At 40.7% G+C, this 26,478-nt stretch overlaps 2 protein-coding genes across 3 annotated transcripts in view; both read right to left on the bottom strand.

Annotated features, from left to right (window-relative positions):
- Positions 1–5,994, bottom strand: part of frem2a (FRAS1 related extracellular matrix 2a) — a 73,802-nt gene extending 67,808 nt beyond the window's left edge. Inside the window, exon 1 of the mRNA XM_046040803.1 lies at positions 1,062–5,994. Coding sequence (XP_045896759.1) covers positions 1,062–5,994 — 4,933 coding nt within the window. The remainder of the gene's footprint in view (positions 1–1,061) is intronic.
- Positions 5,995–19,970: 13,976 nt separating this feature from the next.
- The window catches only part of ufm1 (ubiquitin-fold modifier 1), a 13,864-nt gene continuing 7,356 nt past the window's right edge, over positions 19,971–26,478 (bottom strand). The window contains exons 4-6 of one of the 2 annotated variants that reach the window (XM_046040938.1): positions 24,297–24,336; positions 22,537–22,578; positions 19,971–20,450 (exon numbers count right to left, since the gene is read on the bottom strand). In XM_046040938.1, coding sequence (XP_045896894.1) covers positions 20,377–20,450; positions 22,537–22,578; positions 24,297–24,336 — 156 coding nt within the window. In that variant the 3' untranslated portion in view covers positions 19,971–20,376. The remainder of the gene's footprint in view (positions 20,451–22,536; positions 22,579–24,296; positions 24,337–26,478) is intronic. The other variant, XM_046040939.1, reaches the window with a different exon arrangement.

Raw genomic sequence — 26,478 nt, 5'->3', positions numbered from 1 at the left:
CATGATACGAAACACTGCATTGATTGCATAGTTTTAAACCTCAATCAGCGGTATTGTTGTCCTTGATTCTGTCTGCATTGTCAATAACCAGATATGCAGACATGCAAAAAAAAATCATTTATAATTCAGATGGCTCTGTGTGTTGGTAGTGTATAGAAATGCATTTTGTTAAGAGGTTTCACTTTTCTATATGCATTTTTATGATGAACAAATTGCAAAAAAAAAAAGTCTCTGAATTGAACTGACGTGGTCAAACCATCAGAATGTGTTGCAACTCAAATGCCACCCTGTCACTAAAAGGTCTGCGCTGACCTTTTCACATGATCCTCTACTTCTGTCCTGCTTCATTTAACACACCACTATGGATGAACATCAGATGTGAACATTTCCCTGAAGATGCAGAAATAATAAATTATTTATCTCTAACCGTCTACAAGACATTTGCGCAAAACATCAGCCTCCAACTTTGGTCTGCTAATTATGATTTGATGAGCAAGGCACATCTAAATCAGGCCCACAAATTAACTATTGAAATTCCCAAGCCTGCACTTGTCACACATATGAATAATTATTACTCCATAAATTAAAATCTTTGGAAGGCAGTGTGAAAACTTAATCAAAGCAGATTCACAGATTTGCAGGGATTTTTAACTTTAACATTTTTCTCTGAGGTTAAACAGTATCACATCACACATTTATTTTTTATAATTATAATGGGATTTATAATAATTTGATTATAAATAATTATGATTAAAACCACTTCCATTTGCCATAGACACACAGTAATGAATGATGTTTGAGCAGGGAAAGACATTTCAAATAAGACAGATCAGATATCATTTTGCTAACTAATAGTAGTTTGTAATAATTTCTGTAATATTGAGTGGAATAACCTCTCAGGTAATTTTGTTTACCAGATATAACAATTACATTTTAAAACCCCTTTTTCTGGAGTCCACCATCACTCACACTGAACAGCACTTAACAAAATCACTGTCATTTGATTATGTCATCCACATACAATATTCAAATGTCATGTGTCTGTTTTTTTCAGGGCTTACCTTGTGTAAATGTGTTGATGGAGTTGTTTCCTTGTCCCAGGTTAATGATGTAACCATGTTTGGGCTGGGTGGTGATGTGGAACACCAAGGAGGCAGGGCTGCTGTCTCTGTCCTTTGCCCTCAGCACTTTGGAGCTTATAGGGAACCCCAGGTGACCTGTGGCCAGGACCTTCAAAGTGGGGGCACCTTTATTCACCAGGATCTGGGGGACGCCATTATCAAGCGCCAAAACGATGATCTTCATGGTTTGAGGAAGCCGAGTCTCAAACACGGTGTTGGGGAAAACATAGAAGTCAGTGTGTGTGCCATCTGTGACAGTAAAGGAGAAAGAGTCCTCTGATGATTCAGTTCCATCGTGTTTGTAGCCAATTAGGTTTTCATTGAGGTCTTGCTTGGTGAAGCTGGTGACAGGCATGGACTGGTTGTAGAGGAGTTTACCATGAACGGGCAGCTGGGTAATGGTGAATATAAGCAGCTGCTCAGCTGTGTCCTGGTCCTCTGCAGTGAGCTCAAATGGTGTAATCAGCTTAAACTGCCCTTCTGTGACAACTACACTATTTACAGAAACAACAGGTTTCTTATTATCAACATCCACTATAGAGACTCTGAATGTTCTGAAAATAGGATTGTAACCATCAGTGACTTCAAACTCAAAGCTGTCCATTTTCACCTCATCGTCTGAGGTGTGGATGTAATAAATCTTACTGCCAGCCAGTTGGAGTTGAGTAAAAGACGCAATCGGCATCCCAGGATTATCTGTACACTCCAAGTGGCCTCTGACAGGGGCCCTTGTGATGGTGAAGACTAAGTTCTCATCAGGGCTGTTGACGTCAGTGGTGCTGAGAAGATCTGTAGTCAAAGTCACTCTGCCACCTTCTCTCAGAGAGACGCCTTTACTGACCACATCAGGGAACACCATGTCAATACTGCTCACAGTGATATAGAAGTAACGATCAACTAAGGGGTTCATTCCATCTGTGACATCAAATTTGACCAAGTCTCGGATGCCCTCTTGACCGTTGTGTGAATAAAGTATAAGCCCTGCATCGACTTCAGCTTGTGTGAAGTTCATGCCTAGCGTGATGTTCTCCAGAGACCCGGATGGGAATTTTCTCTGCAGGAGACCCTGACCAGGCTCGAACCGGATGATATATGTGAGTGCACTATCATCTGAATCTAAATCTGTTGCTTTGAGCACTTTGTTGTTGATCTCTTTGGTCTCCCCAATTTCCACCTCCAGACCATCGTTGATGAGCATTCTGGGTGTCTCATCATCAACAGCAATGACCAAAACCAGGGCTGTTTTCTGCACAGTGTACTTTCCATCAGTCAGAGTGACATCAAAGCTGTCCTCTGTTGTCTCTGAGTCATCGTGCTCATAAATAATACTTGATGCCTCCCTAATCTGCTCTAAAGTGAAATTAGTCACCAAAACTGAGCCTGTGGATAGCTGGTTTAAAATGGCACCATGTTTGGGAGGTTTGGAAATGATGAACATCAGCTCCTCAGACGGAATATCGGCATCGTCCCCGTTCAAAATTGGAGTGTCTATGACGATGTTCATCCCCTCCATCACCACTATCTCCCTCAAATAAATGTCCGGCTTTTCATCATTTGCTGGGATGATAACAACTGGGAAGAAATGGTTTTCTGATAAATTGATGCCATCAGAGCACATAAATGTGAACCTGTCCTCCACTGGCTCTACCCCTTTGTGAATGCTCTGTACATAGTAGATATTCCCCTCCCTTATGTCTCTGATGGTAAAAGCACTGATAGCTGCTCCTGACCTGGACTTTTCTGAGCCTGGGGCGGGTGATATATTTTCCACATAGCCGGCTGTTGGCTGGACGTTGATGGTGCAAAGGATATCATCCGTTGGAGTGTCATTATCATCAGCGTTCAAATGCTGAGGGCCAATAGCGTATTTCTCCCCTTCAATGACACTGAATTGAATCCCAACTCCAACCTCAGGGGCCTGACTGTCAACAGGAAGGATAGTGACTCGAACCTGAACTCCGTTGACCTTATTGCCACCCACAGTCCAATCATCAGACATGTCTGTGAGAGTCAAATTGAAGCCATCCAGCTGAGAGCTGAGACCTATCTCACCACCTGTGTGTGCGTACACAATCACACCATTTATAATATCAGCCTGTGTAAACCTAGTGGCTGGCACTCCTTTAAGCAATATTTCACCCATAACTGGAGGATCTTCCACAATGAAGGTCAGCTGGAGGTCATCTGTGTCATCATCATGGCCTTGAATGACATTAGTTGTGATTTCTGTGGCTCCGTTTTCGAGCACATCCATGTGAGAGCCGACTGTTCCCGCAGGCAGGTTTATGGTTGGAGTTTCATCATCAACAGGCTTTACATTAACTTTGACCGTCACAGTTACAACATGAATCCCATCACTGATATCCAGCTGAAATTCATCGCTCATAGTCTCCTCCCCACCATGAATATATGATATCTTCCCCTCTGAGATTTCCTCAAGTCTGAAAACCCCTTTTTTCTCTAGGTCAGTAAATGCAACCTGGAGCTGGCCATGTTTAGGGGGCTGGCTTAGAGTAAAAGTAATCTGTTTACTTTCTGTGTCGAGGTCTGTGGCATCCAGCTCGGCAATACTGATAATGTGCATACTGCGTTCAAACAAAGTAAAGCCAGTGTTTGTAATCTGAGGGGGTTTGTTGTTGACTGGCTGGAGGTAGATAGTGAAAGCGCCTTCTGCACTGTTACCAGCCGTGTCTTCAACAGTGTAACGAAACTGCACAACGTGGGCTGTAATTCCAAGCTCAACATTCGGGGGGCCGTAGGAGATCTTATGATGGTTAATTTGAGCTTGTGTGAACTCAGTGACTTCAGTCTCTGGGCTGTCTGTCAGAACCAAAGAACCGAACACAACTGGGTTATTTTCATCAGTATCTGTCGGGGGCTGGATAACTGTGTATTTGAGGTCACGGTCCTCAGAGTCCAAATCAGTATAGCGCAGAACTTCTTTACTAAAGTGAGTGAGCTTGTACTCCTGAACCGTCATCTGCAAGGTGGTTCCCGGGAAAAGCTCAGGTGGTACGTCATCTATGGGTAAAATCCGAATTATAAATGCACTCTCCCCTGACTCATTAGGGGGGTCATTGTCATCCTGAACTGTGAACACAAACTGATCCATGATGGTATCTGTGTTATGGGGGCCTGTGTGCTTATAAAACAATTTCCCATCAGTGATATCTTTCTGAAGCCACTCTGTCACCTCCTTCTCATACACTTCATCCTCAGCGTTGAACTTCCAAGAGGAGGGATCCTCTGGGGCATCTGACTGCCTTAGGAAAACTGTGCCAATAGTAGAAAAGGGAGGGACAACGGTGAATTTAATTGTTGAGTCTTCAGAGTCAATATCAGCAGCGCTGAGCACGAGGGGAGATATAGGCATCAACTGGTTTTTGAACAGCACCAGGCCAGTGTTGGCATTTATAATTGGTGGCTCGTCGTCAGTGGGAACAATTGTAATGGGAAAAAGGAATTCGACTTCGTTTTTTCCGTCTGACATCTTGAGGACAATGTTGTCGCTGTATGTGTCGCTCCCATCATGCTGATACACAACAACCCCTGTTGTAAGGTCAGCGGGTGTGAAGAATTTCTTTTGAGAGCCCAGCACCATGAGGTCCCCATGGCGCAGCCCGTCCACCACTGTGATGGTGACAGCATCCAGATTGTCTTCGTCGCTGATCTCCAAGTTGTGGGCGCTGAAGAGAGGCCGAGACTGCCCCTCATACAGCAGCTGACCCGTGTTACGTGTCACAACAGGGGCCAGAGAGTTCATTGGCTTCACAACTATCATGAAAGCGAAGGGGTCTGAGATGGCCCCGTCAGTGTCTACCACCTCAAACTCAAGCTGGAAAATCCGCTCAGTGTCTGAGTCCAGGGATGGGGGCTTATAAGCTATTTTCAGATCACGCAAGTCTCTCTGGTAGAAAGATGTGATGGGGAGGTTTCTGTCATCAGTGCTGACTATATACCCCTCCTCATAAGATAAGGGAGAGGTGATGTTGAAAATAAGCTCATCTGGGTCTGACTCTGTATCCTCAGCAGCAAGCATATCAGGGGTGAGTGCTGTCATCACAAACTGGCTGATCTCCATCATCATCATGGACACAAAGCTGGGTTTAGGAGGAGTGTTTTCTTCTCCCTGTTTGATGCGAATCATAAGGTGGAAATACTCCTGTTTCACTAGGTTGCCTTCCTTATCATGCAGCTCCACAACCATGGGAACATAGTCCCTGTTGGGAGACTTGCGGCCAAATGTGTGCTGGTAGCGGATGTCAGCTTGTGTGAATTCATCACAGTCCATCATTTTGGAAAGTTTCCCCCCATCAATAAGCCTTCCATATCTCGGCAGTGCGCTGCCAGTAGATAGGGATGCCGCCTCACATTTATGAGAGTCTCTGTCGTAAGTAAACTCTAAAATCCTCTTATCAATAGGATTACTAATCCCTTTGAGATTATTGACAGTGAGAGGCATGTTTTTGGTGAGTAACTCTAGTTGAGTAAAAACAACTTCAACCTCCATCATAAAGGGGATAATAACGGTTTCGGTTTGCGCGTCATACCTGAGCTGCAGCCTCACTCGGTCTTTAGCCGGACTTCTCGACCCGTAGTGGGAGTATGTCACATCATTGGGACCGAAATCACACGGAAACTTTTTGGGAGAGAGATGCCCCGGTCTCTGTGAGAGCGGATCATTATCCAAGACGGTGATGCTGCAGCGGTCCCCCGGCTGCGTCTGAATCACCAAATCATTAACGGGGTCGATGAAGACCGATCTCCCGAAAGGCACACGTATTCCGTTGTTGGCCACCAAGATTGCATCTTCTGACAGTTCAGATCTCAGTGCGTAAAATAATCCAGTGCTGTCAGGCTGAGCAAAAACCATACCTGTTACTGAAAAACACAGGAGAAGTCTATAGAACATGTTGGCGACGGATGTGATCCAACCCATCCTAAAACAGTCTGCCAAAGGGACGTTAAAAAATACACCGATCTTTTTTACTCCGTGTTGGGAATGCGCTGGATGCTTACACGGTAACTCCCATGCGTTTATCAGTCCGGACCCTCGACATACTCAGGGAGAATAGCGCGCAGGAGTTTTAACTTCAGACACTTGAGAGCCTGCGTAAAACAGCTACCGCCCATCTCTGCACATATTGGAGGATTATGAGGGTTTGTTACCCCTACCTTCTCGCCAATGGGCAGTAAAGCTGACATTCACAGTGAGGCGGGGCCTAGAAGATGAGCTGATCACACATGTGATTCATTACATTTAGTGCAATTACTGAGTTTCTGGTGGACTTCGCTTTGCAAGCTATAGCTAGAGATTTTAAAAATAATATTACCCTGAAGAAAAATAGTCTATTTATGTATTGCTCACGAGTACTCTACATAACACAGATCCTATAATTATGTCATCCGGACATACAGACACACTGATGAAACTGCGAGAAATGTCAACATTGTAACCCAGAGGACTGCAGAGATTGTCAATATTTTCCGTGCTCTGTCTGAAAGAGAAAGTTTAACAACTGCTTTGATGATTGAGCCCGATTTAATGTACTAAAGGGCTGAAATGACTGCAAAAATAATTTTTAACAAACTTAAACATTTGTTTCTTTCACTTTAATACAGCAATCCACAAGGAGTCTAGTCTGTCCCAATGTTCATTTATAATTATTAGAGTAATGATTTTTTACACCTTCAGAAAACAAACCTCAGGCGCATGTTGTTGTGGCATATAAGATGTATACTGCTTAATGGCAGTAAAGTCCCCAGTTTCAGTGTGATCAGAGGGCCATTGTGGCATGTCATCTCACTGACTCACATCTCACTCTCTTGCTCACTCTCTCCAAATGTTTACTGTCTCTACTGTCAAATTGTCCCCCCAAAAACTTATTCATATATACCCAGTGACTACACAGGATTTTGAACGTCATGGTATTCCTTGAAAGTGTCCAACACAAATCCATAGGGCCTCAAATCTAATTATACAGAAAACATAACAGAAAACCGTGAGATTTGATTTAATGATTATTTTGACTATGGTAGTTTGACTATGGCAGCGGCAGGACCGTAGGAAAAAAAGGGGCTCAATAATATTCAATGTATGACTAAAATATGAATCAAATGTGATATTGATGAGATAAACTTTGAGCGTTGGCGTTTGTCGCCCAAATAAAGGCACACTGTCATTAGTCTGCTCATTGGCTTTTTAAAATGTTCCTCCTCATTTGCTCTAACTCTACACTTTCTACAAAAAGCCCAAGTGTAAATAATATGAGAGAAGGGAAAGCCAGGGCAGCTTAGTTCTTGTTCATGTTTGCATTAATTCATTTATTCATTTTGCTGTTTATTTTATGGTGAACGTGGGTCTCTGAAACACATTGATCTTCCCTCAAAGCCACAAGTCACTCTACATACCTAACATTATCCAGTATGCTGGAGAAAGAATGACCATGTCCTTGTCAGTCTAAATCAGTGAACTATAATGCAAAAAACATGAGTCCAAAATATTGCCATAAGCAGCAGTGTTGAAATGAGAAATACACATTCGGCTGTCGGGGGGGGAAATGCTGCAAATTGTTTCTTAAGACTAAAAATCTATTCTGCTAGACCTTGGTGGTCCTAGGGGGAAAGTTGTGCAGCAAGTTGGAACATCTGTCAAGGCTAAGTCATGAGAGAACAAACCCACTTCGCTGCTCTGCAGACTGACTTTTTGATGTGATCAGTTCTTCCACATTTTTGCTAAATATTTCTTTATTTGATATTTAGCATTTGAGGAGAGAGATTTCTGCAACGGATGTGCCTCAATAAAAAGCATGGCTGTGCATTAATCAAATATAAGGTTTGTGCAAAGATGTGTGCATTTACTGAAAAACATGGTGTACTTTTCATCAAAGAGGGACTGGGCATCAGTGCCGTGGATGTGTAACAATGCATACTAACGCTATTACGAGGCCAATTCATATAGCTATAGTACTAGTGAAGGATCGCCATGAATCTGGTTACAAGTTTAGGACATGAATATTTGTAAAGTTCGATGTTGCTCTTACAAACATAGAGCCTTGAGTCTTTTTTGTATTCTTATACACAAGCCAGAAGCTTTGAGGTACTGCTGAACAAAATGTAGTCCCACATTTTGTTCTTGACTCACCACTACCCACGTGGAAAATGGCAGGTGATTAGAGGGTTTCTAGTGCCTTGTTATTTCAAAGTACATGACACCCCCATCTTTTTCCAGCTGTCATACTCTTTATGTGTGCTGGAACACTCTTCTTGTGAGAGGAACCATTCAGATACATGCGTATTAGGTCTGTTCTGTACATGTAGACAGATAATACTAAATAGCAATGTATGATGAGAGACAGAGGGCGTGATGAGGAACATAGGAGGGGTGTAAAGATTATTATTAAGTCAACATAATTCCAGGCTAGTGAATATTTTCACGTGGAACTTTAAGCTACAATGTGTGTTTCCCACAAAATTATAAACATATAAAGCAGTCTATATGATGGCATGGTGAGCACCGGTTTACTGGTGAATTCCTATTGTTTTGACTCCCTGGATTTGCTCTGTTCACATTTGACTAATTAGCACTGAAACTCTGGCTCATCCCTGCAGCCCATCTCTATCACCCACCAAGCACAATGAAACTTTTGGAAAGTCCAGCCTCAGATTTGTGACATACATACAGTAAACAGGATATGGGGTCTTTCTGCACAGCAGCTGCTCCGCTATGATAAGGCCACATGTGGCGATTCTGGGGTTTGAGCCTATATGGGAACGTGAACGTTTCAAAAGTGTCAGGTAATGAGCGAGGTAATGAGTATGAGGATTGGGCACTCATCAGACTGTTTCATTTGCATAACATCTTGGCGTGCATGCCGCAAATGACAAAAAAAATTCCCTACTTATCACAGAAGTTAATTTATTTGAATAGACAGTCTGTGAGAGCTGGGGAGTCACTATTAGAAGCCAAATCAATATTCACCAATGTATGCCACATTGTTATTCAGCAGCCGGAACACAACAGAGCAGACTTGTCTAAATCAGTCTTGCATATTTGTGTCATTCTTACAGTCAATATGACAATGGCTTAAGATTATTGTTGTTTGGCCTGTGGATGTATGAAGCAGGTTTTGTATGCTTGTCTGGTTACCAGGAGGAGTAACCATATAAAAGCCATCAAAAAGACCCATAATAACTGTTAATGAAGCAATACAGATTCTCGCTGCAATAGTCCCCTAAACTCTGACTAAAATCTGTACTGAGTCCATGCGCAGAATCAAATCAGAGTCAAATACTGTGCATCTTGATTACAATGAGTTGCTTGTATTGCCATAGGAGAACATCACTACTCGTCAGTTTTTTGTTTTGTTTTTTAATAAATGACCCATAACCCAAATCAATAAAATACATTATGTAAGTTTATTCCTACAGTGAAGCACAGAAAACAATTTCCTGTGTGTGGTGGAAATAAAAGTACTTGAGTATTGTCATTTTCTGCTGCTTTATAATATATTCCACTACATTTCAGATGGAAGTAACTCTTAATACAGTAATATAATGATATTTTAACATCTATAGTTAATCTTGTACATACATTTTTTACATACAAAACATTTGATCAGTCTGAAATATGATGTATTTATACAGTTCAAACTACTCAATTTCAATTCAAATTTAAAGAATTTTATTTATCCGTTAGGAACTTAATTTGTACTGAGCATCAGTGTGTGTACTGTCAAACACAGCACAATATACCACACACATACATTACATATAAGTAAGAAACAGTTTTAAGTAAGTACAATACTCAATAGTATATAAAGTAGTTATAATGAGCTTCTTGACCATCTACATTCACACAAGGACATAAAACCGTCAAGAGTAGATTCACATCTGGTCCATCTTTGTTCCCATATAACAGTCATGAAAAAGTAGGTATTCAGAGGACACACCAGGAACTCTTCAAACAGACATCTCAGTGGCACCACTGCTCTGTAATCATCAATAACAATGACCGTGTTGAGTTTAAACAAAGTGCTATCCTGGTAAACGTTTACTGTCTGGTGAAACAGCCAGTTTGTTCCTGCGTCTCACACACTCATTTCCATCACAGATGGCTCCTGCAGGCTTTTGCCTTTCAGTTAGAGGAATAAGGTTATTATTATGAATTATATGGGGAATGGGTAAATATCTGTTGTATCTGTGCATCTATTATTAGAGTAATAGCCCTGAAAATTGTGAGGAAAGATAGACTTTCAATGATCCACTTTGCCCTTTCTGGCTTTTGAAAGACTAGTGTGCAACCATTCTTTCAGGACTACCAGCTACTGTACTTTTGCGAAATCCTGTCATTCCCATTATCTCTATACTGAACAGTTAGGCATTAATTACTTGTTTACAGCTCATGTGAGAATCTTTTCCCAGCTGGTTGACTTTGTGACATGCCCCCTGCAGAGCATATACATTCTATCTATTTCATGTGATTTCACAGAGCTGATGAGTCTAATAAGGGACAAGCTTGCCACACTCCATCACACATCAGACAAAGCACTCAGCCCTCAGCCCTGCAGGCTGTGTCAATTTGCTGCGGTTGATGTCGGCTCTTGTGGCTTGTTGGGGATTTGTTACAGAACTTTCACAGCATTTTCTTGTTACTCTGAATTGTAATATAACCAAAGATGAAGAAGAATTTTTCAAAGCAACAAAACTTTGTGTTTCTTTGCATATTTTCAAAACTTCCACTTTAATTGTTTTCCAATTTTTACATAAACGTAATTACAGATTCAAATAGAAGGCCCACAGAGAAGAATAAATTGAGCTGTTTATTCCTGAGGTAAAATTAGAAACTTATTCTCTAGTTACATGGTAGCTGTATAAAGTACCTTGTAAAGAGTACCTTGCTGATTATTTTCCATCTTACAGTGTAATCAAAAGATTTCAGTAGTGTGAGAAAAAGAAAAGAAACACCTCCATTCTTTTGAATTTGAATAAGGCAGATCAATCATTAAAATTCAGTCATTATTTCCATCTAAATGATCATGGAAAGAAATGGTGTTATCATTTTTTAATAGGCTACTGCTCTCTGGTGGTGAAGAGTAGCAGCAGCATTCCAGGAATCAGCCTATGAGTCTGTACTAAGGGTTATCAGGTGTTGACATATCTCAAGTTGCATTAGCAACTAAATGAGAATCATGTAGCAATGAGTTCAGAATCAGAACTGGAAAAACTGTCTTTGTCAGTTTTGGAGCCTATCAGGCATGCTACTGTTGTGTCACAGTGATTTATATTCACTGGTCATAGCTATTAAAGCTTTTGCGGGCTCAAGGCTGACAGTGGAAAACAGAATCAGAGGGTTACCACATTTTCTGCATGTAAGGTAAGACCTCAGATGATACACAAAAAAAAATCATGTTCAACCTGCAAGCTAACTTCAGTGAGAATTTTCACACTGACATTTCACATTACAAGCATATATCTGCAATTGTGTGTAATAGAAAAGAAAAGAGAGTCTCAGCGCCAAATGAAGTTTCAGCTGTCACAGCTGAAGACAGATTCAGACCAGCAAGTGCAAGTGTTTGGAGGTTAACAACCTTCGGTATGATACCCTTTCCCCTTTACAACAGCTTTTTTCTTTCCTCTGTTCAAACAAGCTGTTCCTTGTTCACTACCACATGCTGTACAAGCGCGCGTGCGCGCGCGCACACACACACACACACTGCAAATAGACATTTAATATCCATGTCCAATATAATGTCCAGCCTATCTAGATCTAACCAGTCTACACTTACAAAACAGACAGCACAAGACAGCCAGCCCTACCTAACCTACAGAAACAAATCTATTCTACCACTCTACTACCTCCTATAAACTCAGGCACACACAGAAAGTTAAGCCACCCACAGAGAGTTAACAACAAATGTTGACCTGATGGTGGTGCCAGATTTAAAGTCAAAGGATCACCAAAATGATTACAATAAATCCTGAGGAAACCATCAATGTGTATGAGATTTCATGGCCATCCATTCAATAGTTGTCAAGACATTTCACTACAAAACAAAAATTTCAACAACAGTGGTTGTTGACATGACCATGAATGTCCTATCCATCCTAGTTATTGAGAAATTTCAGCCTGTACCAAAGTGGTGGGCTGACAGATTTACACTGCCATCCATAGAGCCACAAATGCTAGCATGGCTAAAAGCAACAAAAGAAGACAAGAAGACAGAAAGTAGTGAACCTCAAGTACATCTCTGCATCGTGGATGCACACACACAGCATGTTGCCAATGAGGGAAAATGAGCTGCTGTTGGAAAAGTAGACTGGCTAAGACTGCTCTTTCTGTTTTGACCAAGCTTCTTGGACATCGCACAAACAAGCTAAACTCAGCCTGTGGCTGTGTCCTTAAAATACACTCTCCAAGCAGTATCATAATACTCCCACAAGTCCTTTAAACACAAGTTGGTGAAGAGAGAGAAGAGATACAAAGAAAGAGGGGATTATAAAAGATTAGCTCTAGGGCTGCCTCAACAGATTTAGGAGACCACTTAACTCAAAGGAGAAAAACTGTTTAGTGAGGCGACTTTCAAATGCTTTAAAACTTTTTATCTTTCGCAGTTGAAAAACAGTACGGATTTTGGGAAATCACAGTGCATCCTTGCCGTTGGGTGTAACCTGCAGACCATTTTATAAATTAGCACTTTATTTGAATGTAATCTCAGCTGTTGTAGTGGATATGAAGAATACAGTAACTTTAGGCTACTTGGCTTACTGGTAAATGTTAGCAAACTTATACAACATTGTCATACAACATGTCAGTGCTGCTTATTGCTAAATAAGTTCATGAGTTCAGTTACATAGTCTTAAGTCATGGTACACAACTGAAACAGTAGACTACAGGAGTGTGATAGTAAGTCATAGAGTATCTTGTTATGTATGTCATGATTTGCACCTTTGAATCCAGACTTACTACCAAGGTGCTTGTAGCCAAGGTGAACAGTTACATAAAGTCTGCACACTTACAAAAACTATAAGAGGCTCCATCCATCCATCGTCAACTGATTATCCTGCGTACAGGGTCGCGGGGGGGCTGGAGCCAATCCCAGCTGACATTGGGCGCAAGGCGGGGTACACCCTGGACAGGTCGCCAGTCCATCGCAGGGCCACACATAGACGAACAACCACTCACGCCCACACTCACACCTAAGGACAATTTAGGGTAACCAATCAACCTAGTCTGCATGTTTTTGGATGGTGGGAGGAAGCCGGAGCACCCTGGAGAGAACATGCAAACTCCACACAGAAAGGCCGGGGCAACCGGGGTTTGAACCGCGCACTCTCGCTGTGAGGCGACAGTGCTAACCACCGCGCCGCCCTATAAGAGGCTCCGCAGATGCAAAATTTCATTTTCATATCTAAAAGCTGACATTCAGCTTGTATTTAACCTAGGGCCTTGAATAGACTATCAGACAAGGAGCAGGGACAAAGAAGAGAGGTGGTAAGAATTAGAGCGTATTTTCCATGAACTCATTAATAGGTTGATGAGTCCCATTTTGGAAATGAAGAGCCTGGTGGGTGGGCCTAAACAAGACCAGACAGGTTTACCATTCTTAAAAAGATATTGATTGGATATCAAAATTCAAATCAGTCACATGTTCATTTGCATTTGAGAGGAGAAGAAGAGAAGTGAAATAGCCCAGCAACAATTGTGATTTATATCAAAATAAAAACTATTAAGCATTTAATTTCAAAAGACAGATGATGGGAAGCAATGTGTAGCATTTGTACAATAAATATGTACTGAGAATGTACTGGGGGGTGGATTCTCATATTTGAAAACCAAGAGAGTGCAGCTGTGCTTTAAAGCCAAATTATCTGTGTCCATTTAGCCTGAGCGATTTCAGTTGCTCAGATCTACCATTAAGAAGAATCTGCTTCTTGACAGAGATATGTGGATTGCTTGCCCATGGGGTTTTCCTATAGTTGCCATTCTCATTTTAAGACAGAAGGGGGCAGAATTAGGTCATTCACATAATTAAATAATCTTAATGTGGAAATGTGTTTTGTACATGAATCAATTTCCCTGCACCTGGCTGTGTGCATGTGATGATTGAGGTTCCAGCTTATTAGGGACACTGTTTGCACACACACACCTGCATATACACATGTGCTACGCAGGTTTGACAGACAGATGTGTGAGAATGAAGGGGAAATGAGCTGGATGGGCTGTCAGAGGGGGGCTGTTTCCATTCCCTGGTTCCCCTTTCCTTTATCTGGCTCACTGACCTCTGGCCACAGTGCTGGTTGTATCTGTGCCTTGTCTGTTGAGGACCACCAGATCTCATTTTAGATTGGCCTCTTTTAATGTGAGGCCAAAGAGCACATTCAATGTGTCATTTATAAAACACTCGGGGCACAAAGGACTGGGGAAAAGAAGACAGAGGAGTGCATGAGGAAACCTATTTTGTAGCAAGTGGCCGTTGATTCCTCTATTTCTTCCTCCCACCTTTGTGCACAGCCGGACTACTCTGTGTCAGCATCCTGTTTCCTATTTCCGTGTCTACCATCTTCAAATTGAGAGAACTGTAGGGTTAATTATGTAACCCTTGTTCCCCGAGAAGGGGAACACTACGTCGGTGACGACACTATGGGAACGCCTCTGGGCGTGGCAGGGCTGAATTATGAATGAAACTACTCCAATCCTATTGGTGTTGCTAGAGGTGTATATAAGCACGCTGGCACACAGGACACATTAGCCCTTTTCTATGAAGCAAGGCAATCCAGGCGGGGTGAGGTGTGGCAGATCGACACAGTTCGAGTTCCCTCGAAGGGGAACGTCTCGGGTTACGTATGTAACCCTTGTTCCCCGAGAAGGGGAACGAGACACTGTGACGACACTATGGGAACGAGATACCCACTTAGGCCGCGCCGAAACCCCATCCTTCTCCTGGATGGGGCTCTAGAGCTGAGTAGTGTCTCGACCGCTCCTGCCGGAACTGCGCCCCCTCAGGGGCCAGACCCACAGGTGCGGGTGAAAGATCCGGCCCTCCACCTGGGACAGCAGGTCTCTCCTCAGAGGGACCTGCCAGGGCGGGCCCTCCAGGAGCGATATTAAATCCGAGAACCACACTCGTGCCGGCCAAAAGTAGTAGGCTGACGCTGTCCTGACGGACCCGCTCCAGAACCCCCAGGAGCAGAGCGACTGGGGGAAAGGCATACAGACGCTGCCTCGGCCACGTCTGCACCATGGCATCCAGCCCTAGCGGGGCTGGGGACGAGAGGGAGAACCACAGGGGACAGTGCGTAGTCTCTCGAGACGCAAACAAGTCCACGTCTATGGGGCCGAACCTTTCGCATAATAACTCCACCACCTCAGGGTGGAGTCTCCATTCCCCGAGCCTCAGCCCCTGTCTCGACAGCAGGTCTGCTCCCTGATTCTGGGTCCCAGGGACGTACATCTCTCTGAGGGACAGCAGTCTCTGCTGGGACCACAGGAGGATCTGATGTGCCAGTTTGCATAACAGGCGCGAGCGCAGACCCCCCTGGTGATTCAAATAGGCCACCACTGCCGTATTGTTGGTTCTGACAAGGAAGTGGCGACCGCGGAGAGCGGGCAGAAAACTCCTCAGAGCTCTGAATACCGCCAATATTTCCAGGCAATTTATGTGCCAGGAGAAATGATGCTCCTGCCAGGATCCTCTCGCAAAGCGGCCATCCATGACCGCGCCCCACCCCGTGAGTGAGGTGTTTGTATAATAATTGTTCTGCGACAGATCGCTCCCAACACGGGCCCTTGGGACAGGAACCAAGATTTCCTCCATACAGACAGGGAACGAAGGCACCTGCTCGTAACCCGTATCAGACGGAGCAGATGTCCCCTCGGGGAGAATGCCTGGATTTTAGCCATCACTGCATGGCTCTCATGTGCAGTAGTCGAGAAGGTATTATACTGGATGCTGCTGCCAGGAGACCCAACACCCTCTGAAAGTGTTTTACAGTGATGGCGCGGCCTAACTGCACTCTGGTCACTGAAGACAAAATGGACTCAACGCGTGTGGGAAACAGGTGGGCCCGCATCGTCGTTGAGTCCCACACCACCCCTAGGAACGTAGTCCGTTGGGCGGGCGTCAGCACGCTCTTCTTCGCGTTGAGCCGCAGCCCCAAACGCTGAAGGTGGGCGAGACGACATCTCAATGCCGAACCGCTAACTCCCGAGACTGTTCTGCATTTTCCTACATATGTCTAGACTTGTTTTGTAAATGTGTTCTGATCTGTTGTGCTGTGAATAAGAATCTGTGGCCCAATAGACAGGAACATCAACCTGAGGAGGTGTTTTCATGTTTCCATTTCTTATTTTGTAATTGTTTCCGTTGTGCTATGCAGGGCTGTAAAATAGTCTTTTTTTTTTTTTTTTCTGCATCACAATGAAATGACAAATTACGGTGCATACAGTAAAAGTGTAACTGTGAATCCTGTCCAATCTCTTGCAATGTTTACTGTAACTCTGTACTGTTGAAATTGATCTATGCCATACAGAAAAAGTACAGCCTTGTGCATTTTCAATCATTGTCATCAAAAGTTTAGCCATAGTTTACCAATACAAATAGTTTAGCAAATGTACCAAACCAAAGCGACTGAATCAGAAATGCATTCAGTAATTTACTTGTGCAAAAAAGAAGTTCCTGACATTTCAGTGCTGCAATACACTTTTTTTTCAGTTGTTTACATAGTTAACACTGGTACCTGAGACCCAATGACCACAGTCTGTAATTGATGTACCATCCCCTTGAACCAATTCTGCTAAAATACAAGCACATTTCCTGCTTTACATTCAGCTTGCAGTTTTACTGTAAAACCACATTCAAAACATTACACATATTTCTCTAAAACATGAAATGGATATAAATGTTCTGCAAAGATTTTCTATGTATATCTGTCCAGCTACAGCAAAAATGCAGGAAATTTGCAAACATTTTTTTTTAATGTGTTTTTAACAGTTTTGGACACAGTGTGTTAGTATTTGAAAAATGTGCTGCAGATATACAGTGTTTTGCAGGTGGTGAAGTAGTAATGGGAAAAGAGTTCATGGATTTTGGAGAAAGTGGTCATTGAATGCATTTTGTGTGAAAGCAATGAAAAATGATTCACAGTTTGGTCCACATACACTTCTGTTTCGCTGACTGTGTGAAGAGTTTTGACAATGTGACTTCAATTTTGAATAATGCAGGTTAGCAATTGAAAAAAAACTGTATATTTGAGCAGAATTGGTTCAAGGGGTTGGTACATTTATAGCTTGTGGTCATTGTGTCTCAGATACCAGTTTCACTGTGCAAACAACTGAGAAAAACTGTACTGCAGGACAGAAATTTCAGGAACTTTTGTTTCACAAGGAAATTACTGAATGCAGTGATATAGAGAAAAAAAGGATATGGAAGGAAATTTATGCTTTTCCGATTCTCGCTTTGGTACATTTCTAGAATCATCCTTAACATTTGCAAAACTATTTGTATTGGTAAACTAGGTTTGGATGAAAATGAAATTAACAGTTCAGAGTTTTACATTGCAAGGGATTGGACAGGATTCACATCTTTTCTCAAAAGACTGAAAAATTGCTTTTACATATGATGTGCACAAGTTACTGGGTGATGTGAAGCATGAACAAGTAGAATTTCAGTTCTGATCTGAGAAAATGACTGAGAACAACTGTATTCTAGAATGAAATACTGATTTATCTGAAAATATCAGTCACATTTCGAAGATAAAAGTTCATCAAATTTACGTCGTGCTCCCTGTTGTCAGTGTTTTGTAGGTCAGTGTGTTAAGAGTGACAATGAATGCTTTCTGAGTGAGAATTGTCCCCAGTGTTTTGATTGAACGCGTTTATTTTGAGACTTGTATGAAGTGTTTTGGTGGTTTCAGTGACTTTTGGAGGTGAGATTAACTGTTTGGCCAAGATGCATGTTGGTAATGCAGACTGTGGGAAGAGTTTTGAAAAAGGGGCCTCAGTAGTTGTTGGGTTTTCATGTGTCCGAGCAGGGGACACATCCTACCACTCATTTTGGTGCACTTTGAGGAGAAACTGATTAGAAACTAATTAGGCAGACAAAGGGTTGAGAGGGACGGAGGTCAGACCTGCCCCCGCTCAGTTAAATACAACCAAATTGACCATATACTAAAACATCTCTTTTCCCCCATTCATCATCCAAAATGTTGAATCAACCAACAGCTACACATTCCCTCCTCACTTTCTCCCTGCATTTTCTCCTCTCACTCCCACCATTGTTGCAGACTCTCAGCAATTATATCATTGGTCTTCCTTTAGGCTGCCTGAAAAGATGTTTCCTGGGAGCCATGATGGACTTGATGTGACACTGTGAGCTGCAGGTCTATCTGTGCAGCAGTTCATCCTCATCGCTCAGGACAGAAAGAACAACCAGAAATGTGATTACGAGGCATCTTTCTACTTCGTTGCTTGTAAAGATTATACTGCAGCATGCGTTTTGTTTAAGTGTGAATTTTTAATTTCATGCCTAAAAGAGCGCAAAATCAAGGATTTGATGAAATGAGCTGATTTCTTACTTTTTAATCAATCCATGTTAACTTTTTTTTTGTACATGGTCGGCATGTAAAAATGTGAAATCTTGATGCTGGCCTGAAAACAACCATCCACCACTTCAATTTAAAAAATTTGATAAAGCAAAAGCACAAAGATTTTAAAGATTTAAACTGCCATTTTAACCAGGTACACGTGCTTGTAAAAACATATTATTTTGCAAATAACTGCAGCATTTTGGGGCCAACACTGTAGCACTGCAGCAGATAGCATCTGCAACATCCATGGCATTCTGTAGTCTTTTCCAATTTCAGAAGGAAATTTCTGGTGAATATGCCCAGCAGTGACTTTGATTAAAATAAATGAGAAAATCCATTTGTGATGGCACTCCTGCCCCCAAATCCCCCCACCCCACCCATCTGCATCCTGATGGTTGGTGAGACACAAGGGTTTGCTTTTCTCGTGTATTACAGCCCGCACACTCCATTATTCTCTCTAGCCTATATTTCTTCCCCGAGTATGGTATTTTTGTTTTTCATGGGTGGAGAACCAATTCAGGAACAAATGACTCAGACCTTCTCGGATGATAATGATTAATGTGAAGGAGATAATGAACTGATTCCCTTCATTAATCAGAAAACAAAAAAACACATTTGAGAACCAACTACACCGTCTACATATTAGTCATGTTTTGTTTTTTGTATGAGAATAAACTGGAGACTTACGATAAAGGTTTATTTTCCATCTACTGATTTTTCAAATTGCCAGCAGATCCTGCCAAAAGAAAAGACAAAGTACTGCAAACACTTAATTTATTTCCCAGATGAAAACCAGTGTTTGTGTTGCCTTGTTTTCTAACCACCTGCTCCTCAGCTTGCATTGTATTGTTAAAAAAAAATTATGGTACTCAATTCTTTCATATTCATTGTGTGAAGATGGGGCATCATCCATGACTTGAAATACAGATGCAAGGTATTTAGGGGAGTACAAACTCATGTTAAAGTGTAAACTGACAGAGGGCAGTAAAGATCCACGTGCCTGCACAGTTTGACAGACGAACAATCACATTTCCTGCCATCAGCAGAAATATTCTTACGTGTAAATATGTTCTTCTAGTTTTGGAAGGAGCTGGTCCCACGTTCCAAGCTCTGTAGAGATGCATGGTGCTAGACAAGAATACTTGTCTGACATAATAAAAAAAATCAAAACCAATCCCTAAAAGCATGTTGTACATATACTTTAAAATCACCTCTCACATTACCACATTCACAGTGCTAATGAAGACAAAAGTAAACATAGCATGTGTTGTCGTTAGCCATCCTGACTGTTTATTGTCATTTACAAAGATACAAAAGCTATAACTGTTGACTCAGTTGTTTGTTAATCTTAGCTAAAATCTTTCCCAGGATGCAACTGCTGTGTTTATGTTGATTAATTACTCATCGCCTCTGGGTAATGTCCCTACAATCTTTTGATGCAGCTAAACTTACAGCAAAAAGTATAACTTGACTGAGAATGAAGAAGCAGGGAGCATGCAAGTGTGCGCGCATGTCATCATCACGTTTAAATATATATATTCTCATGTGAGTCACTGTCAGTTGTGGGCCAGAAAATAAATATGACACACGCTGGGGTGTTTCCTGGGTCTCAAGTGTTACGTGATTCTGCCGGGTGAGTCATTATGCCGTCAACAAGGAAAAAGCAGCATCAGTGTCCCTGTCCTCCCACTCTGTCTCTGGGAATGATGCGAAGTTCAGAGCCATGTTTTAGAAACACATTCCCTGCAACATAGGACAAAACAACACATAAAGACCACATCCGTGTAATAACCAGCTGGGAGAGAAACTTTGACCTTCTTCTCAAAGGACAGAATTTCTACTCAGAAATGATGGTTTGTCCAAAATAGTGATGAAAAATACAGAAATTTGAATTTGTTAACTGTATCTGAATAACTTAAACCTTAATATAAAGATGAAAGAAAATAATCTCTACTTAAAATTCATAGATTTGTTTACAAAGTTGCACACGAGTCAGGTAGTTACGCACATTTGTATTAATTGTAGAGATTTCAAAACAAGATCAGAGATATCTGAACTGAGGGATATAATTATTTTGTGATGCCTATTTGTCCTTCTACAGTAGCCACTTACTCAGAAATCAGGCCCATTTTATCAGGGGCACACAGCGAGCTCATTTGAATAATTTATAATATTGTATTATGGAACCACAGACAGCAATTCCATTCATTTGTTCATTCATCCAGCAATCATGCCGAGATAATATAAGTATAATTCCCAGGGCCATCAGTATAGATGCACTGTTGATATGATAATGGCCTTATAGAGATGTGTAAAGAAAAGGTGATTGTAAAATTACACTGTATCAATTCCCACCAAGTACTTGATCCTGTGAACATGAGGTAGAGTGGATGCAGTGTGAAAAAAAGGCAGTCTGACAGAGGTGTCTGAAATGAGGCTATTCTCGGCAGCACGCAGCATGAATGTTACGCAGATAAAAAGCTGTTGTCGGTCAAAGCAGGCATTGCCTCATCCTGCTCTATGCAGAAAACCCAGTCATCCGTTACCCGTCTTTGTTGAGAATGATGACTTACATAAGGAGAGGTGGGCTACACTTGAAGTGCGAACCTCAGGGAACATCCAAGGGGGCCGACCCAGAGGAATAAGTGATTCACCAGGGCTCGGTAATAATGTGGGAATCTAAAGTCAAGTGAATTCTGACTGAATGCTTGGTGCATCTAGTTCGCCTCCAGTCAGAGGTCACTTTTAAATTTTATTTAACATTAAATACTGCCTCCCGGGGCACTGCATCTATATTCATGAATCAGTAAACACCATTTCCATGCAAACAACTATGAGGCCTGATTAAACACAGAGACATCATTTAAATTTGGATTATTTCTTTTACTAAAGCTTTTTTCTACAGAATTCATTTTCTTGGAAACGTATCTTTTTAGACAAGGGTTATACAGGTTTGCCATAGCTTTTTAGCTTTGATGCAGTGACCTCTGTGGGCTCTGAACTATTTATATATGTTGCAGTTCTGACCACAAACACCACCAATGGATAATTAAGCATGATGTGACCTTGAATTGTGGTATATTATTATTATTATAATATTACAGCCCTTCTAAAAATAAACTTTAGGCATTTCCACTTTGCTAGAAAATTCAGGGCATAGAGAGAGATGAGAAACTGACATGTGGCTTTAACAAACCCTTAAATTGATTTTTACTACTGCCTATGTCAGAGTGCATATTAGTGATCTGTGAAGCTGGTAACGACTGTGGTAACCGTTCCTGTTTTGTAATCCTGAACCAATGGTCGCTGCTTGGCATCTCTTGCCTGCCTTTGACATCCAGTAATCCCAATTTAACTTAATTGTTTCAAACCTGACTTAAGCAACCCTGATTATATCATTTACATGTTACATTACCTCAAGTAAGACGTTTCATATTAAGCCCTACGTTACTTTGAGGAACCACCCATAGAAGTCACTGCCTCGGGGGGCTTTATCAAATTAATCTTTTAGACTATTAAGACAACGCAACCAGCTTATCAGACTGCATTATGAAACATCATCTATTCAAGTTCTGAATTAATTCCTTAGATTATTAATGCTTTGATGAAAGCACATAGACAAGTGGCAAAGAGCTTAACAAAAAGCCCTGAGGTTGATTATGCTTCTAAGGACCTTAAAACATTAGACCAAAAGGAAAAACAAGATATTACCCCAACTAAAGAGGCTTTTGCGGAGATAATAAAACAATAACAACCAAATTTATTTTTTTTTCTGTGGAAAAAGTCTTCTTTTACAGATCATCAAGGCATGAGCTCCCAAACAACTCACCTGCTGTCTGGGCAGGGTTGATTCCTATTCCGTCTGCAAAGTCAACCATGAAAGAAAGAACATAAAGTAAACACAAAAGATTGTCATGCAAGTGAATAGCACAGAAATGAAAAAGCTAATTTACAATACCACCAGTTTATCCAGAATGATGTTGCACTGGGCAACACAAATGAGAGTGTGCCTCAGCAGCAGGCAATTACATTCATTCTGTACAGAAAACTCATATTTGACATGGCAGTCATATCTCATTTTAACAGAAATTTCATCCCAGTGTTATTTGGCAACTATCACATGTCCAATGCTTTGCCACTACAACCCCCCAAAATTTTAACTTTTCATTATTTCAGAATATACGTCAGTCATACTGTTTGTGAATGTCCTCTAAACTTCTCTTTCTCAGTTGCCTGCCTGTACAGAGCAGAGGTAAACAAAAGCATCATAGGTTTGTATGGCACACTGAACAGTTTAATTGATGGGAAACAGTGAAAGCTGACAATTTTCCTTTAACAGCCACAAAGACCATTTGCTGTAATTTGTTTGGGTGATTATTATAACAGTGGTTACAAGTGTTCTGTACGAGGCCGAATATTTTTACATTTTACAGCCTCGGGTTATTGTAGACATGCATCATTTGGGTAGTTGATAGAAACTCTTTCCTTATAGGCCTTTATTTTGCCAGCCAGAACTCAAACCATTTGAATTTAGTTAAATTAGCCTGAATACTGTAGTACAGTGAAATCTTTTAAAAACTATTGCTGCTGTATGTAGGCTCTAATTAGCTAACTTACTCGTCTTTAATGTGAAAATAAAACATTGTGTCAGTTATAGACCAGTGTTTCTGGGGGTTTGGAGGCTGAGATACGTGGCATCAGTGTTCATGCAATTCCTGCTGGTAGCTGATACAGGTCAATAAAGCCATAGATTACTTGATTAAGCAGAATTAGATGCAGAAACAGATTACTGCTCACACTCTGTGGGTTAATTGGTCAACACTGCTGCACCCTGCTTCTGGAAGTTTAAAAGGAAAGAAATGCAGCATTTTTCTCTTTTTGAAACCTCAGGAAATGGACAAAACAAATCACTAAATTTGACATGCATTTCACATGGTGCTTGTGTAACGTTACAGATATCCCCTTTTTGAGATTGGATAAGGATACCTTATGTCTGATAATGTGCAGCAGCAGGAAAGACAAGACTTTTCAATGACAAAACTTTTACGACAACTGAAACCGGAAAGTCACTAGGAATTTTAAAGAACATTTTAGCTTTATTTCCCAAATCTCAATAGGACAAAATGGTGAGGCAAAAATAATTTTTCCCCTGGCTGTGAGTATATACTACAAATTAGATTCAGCAGGTAACATATGTTTCAGACACAGGCTACTGTGTTTAGTTACGTTTAGTTGTAATACAAATGATACAAAAAGGAAAATCACAGTATTTTGAAGTGACAACTTGTAGCTTTGCTGATAGAGTTTTCACTGATCATTATGATATACTATTGTCTGACTTGACCATATTTAATTTATCTGCTGATTTCCAGCATTGCACTGCAGTTCAAAGACTGCAGCGAGCACCCCGTGATTTTGTAGAGGATTTGAAACTCAGCAGTTTCCAAACATCTCCGTCACAACACACGGTTTCTGAAGGAATGACAACCTCTTTGAAGTAAGGCTGTTCTTAATAACTGTCAAGCTGGAAACCATGTCACTTAGAGAAGTTTGCTAAAGAGATAAAAAGTTAATTCCCCCCAAACTCACCATTTGTTATTATTGCACTGGTTGCTGATGGTACTTTGAACTATAAAAGAAAATCAAACAGAAAAATGATCAAACTCAAATCTCCATTAGTGGTGATTGAAAACAGACACTACCATTTGAAATCTCAGAAATTTCAGCAGCACTAAAATATTTTGGTTAAATAATCATGGACATGTTGTAACCCAATTTCACTTAGCCTGAAGACACAGTGTGAATAAATCATTAAGGAATAACGCTTCATCCTCTGAGTCAGAGCACTGAGATTCACTGACTTTGTTGGGTGACAACTTCAAATTAGGAGCTGCAGTTAAGATGTCTTCAGAAACAAACTTGGTGAAACAAGCAAAACCAAAACGCTGTGTAGTGTGTTTTGTTTCAGTCTTTTGTCTGCCAACTTTCACATTTGACAGACAGGCTGTTTGCATTTTCACACAAATTCAGGCCCGCACACGCACACACATACATACACATACAAATAGTCAGGAGAGAGCCTGAGGGAAAGATGGCCACGCTTGAATTTCTGGAAGAAAATCACTAAGCATGGTCACAATACGTGTCCTACTTCAGCGTTTCAACAGAAGAGGATGTGGGCTGGTGAGATTTGCAGTGGAAGGATGGAGGGAGTCTGTCACCGGGGAGATAAGGTGAGCAAAGTGCTGCTCCCCAAACTACTGCCAGGTAGCACAAGCAGCACACATGAAATACAGTTCAGATAAAATTAGTGGATAAAATACAGTTAAAAATGGGTTAGGGTTAAAACCCCAATGCCAACACATCAGTGAGTTTGAATCACTCTCTGTTGGTTAATTATTAAATGCAATCATTTACATTCTCAGTTTTATCTTTCAGGAAAGAAGGTTTTTGTCATTTGCACATTTATCTTGTGATTTCCTTTATAATGATCACTGAAAGCAAGGCTTAAAATACACCCTTGCTAATTACAGGTAAGAATTAGCACTGGCTTATCACACTTCAATTCAACAAACCAATTTGGCATGTGAGCCTTTGACAAAGAAAACAGTAGTCTGTGGGTTCTGTGAAAAACAATTTTGCCTTTTAATAAATGATAAACACTATCCGACTCAGTGGGCTATCTATCTCTGTTGACTTGATGGAGATGTGAAAATTATGGCCTATCAGTATGGTGCTTTGTAATAATTGCCAATTAACACCCTATCTACAGATTGTGAAAGCAGCACCTCAGCAGCGGCGGCTCTGTCAGTGTTCAGCCACAGCACTGCCTTGCGTTTATGTGCATAGAAGGGAAGAAAATGGACTTTAAACCTAAAAAGATGCTTTGGGTCATGGTTATTAGTGTAAAAGAGACATTATGTAGCCTCTGTGGATAGCTGTATTGATTAAAAGTGAATCTCTTCTGATCAGACACAAATCAGAAAGATGACTGAAAAATGCATCTTAAATACATCCTTTGTCTGTAAAACTTACAGGAACAAGTTCATTTTAGTTAAGTAAAGGTCATGCATATAATTGTTGATAAAAGATTTGGTCCACTTTGCAGCTTTGCCACTTTAAGGCCAATACCGATACTTGAGAGTAAAAGATATACTGGGAAATTGACTTATTGGCTGATATTTGTTCCTCATCATAAAAACATAAATAATCAAATGTTAACATTATTAACAATAGGGTTCCTTTAAATTTGTTTTTAAAGAACTGTGAACATGTGTTGTAAGTATGCATACATGTGCATGTACAAGTATCTTTCAGTATTTCTATGTATAGCGCCTGCAGGAGGGAAGACACATATATATATATATATATACACACATATATACACACATACATACATTATATATACATACATTATATATATATATATATACACACATATATACACACATACATACATTATATATATATATATATATATATATATATATACATACATATACACATATATACATATATATATATACATATATATATATACACATATATATATATACATATATATATATACACATATACATATATATATATACACATATATATATATACATATATATATATACACATATATATACATACATATACACATATATACATATATGTGTATATACATACATATACACATATATACATATATGTGTATATATATATATATATATACACACACATATATATATGTGTATATATATATATATATATACACACACATATA

This window comes from Micropterus dolomieu, linkage group LG23 (assembly GCF_021292245.1).
Source record: "Micropterus dolomieu isolate WLL.071019.BEF.003 ecotype Adirondacks linkage group LG23, ASM2129224v1, whole genome shotgun sequence".
Classification (NCBI taxonomy): Eukaryota; Metazoa; Chordata; class Actinopteri; order Centrarchiformes; family Centrarchidae; genus Micropterus; species Micropterus dolomieu.
Note: the sequence above shows the minus strand (reverse complement) of the source record. Positions and strands in the feature narration are given on the sequence as shown.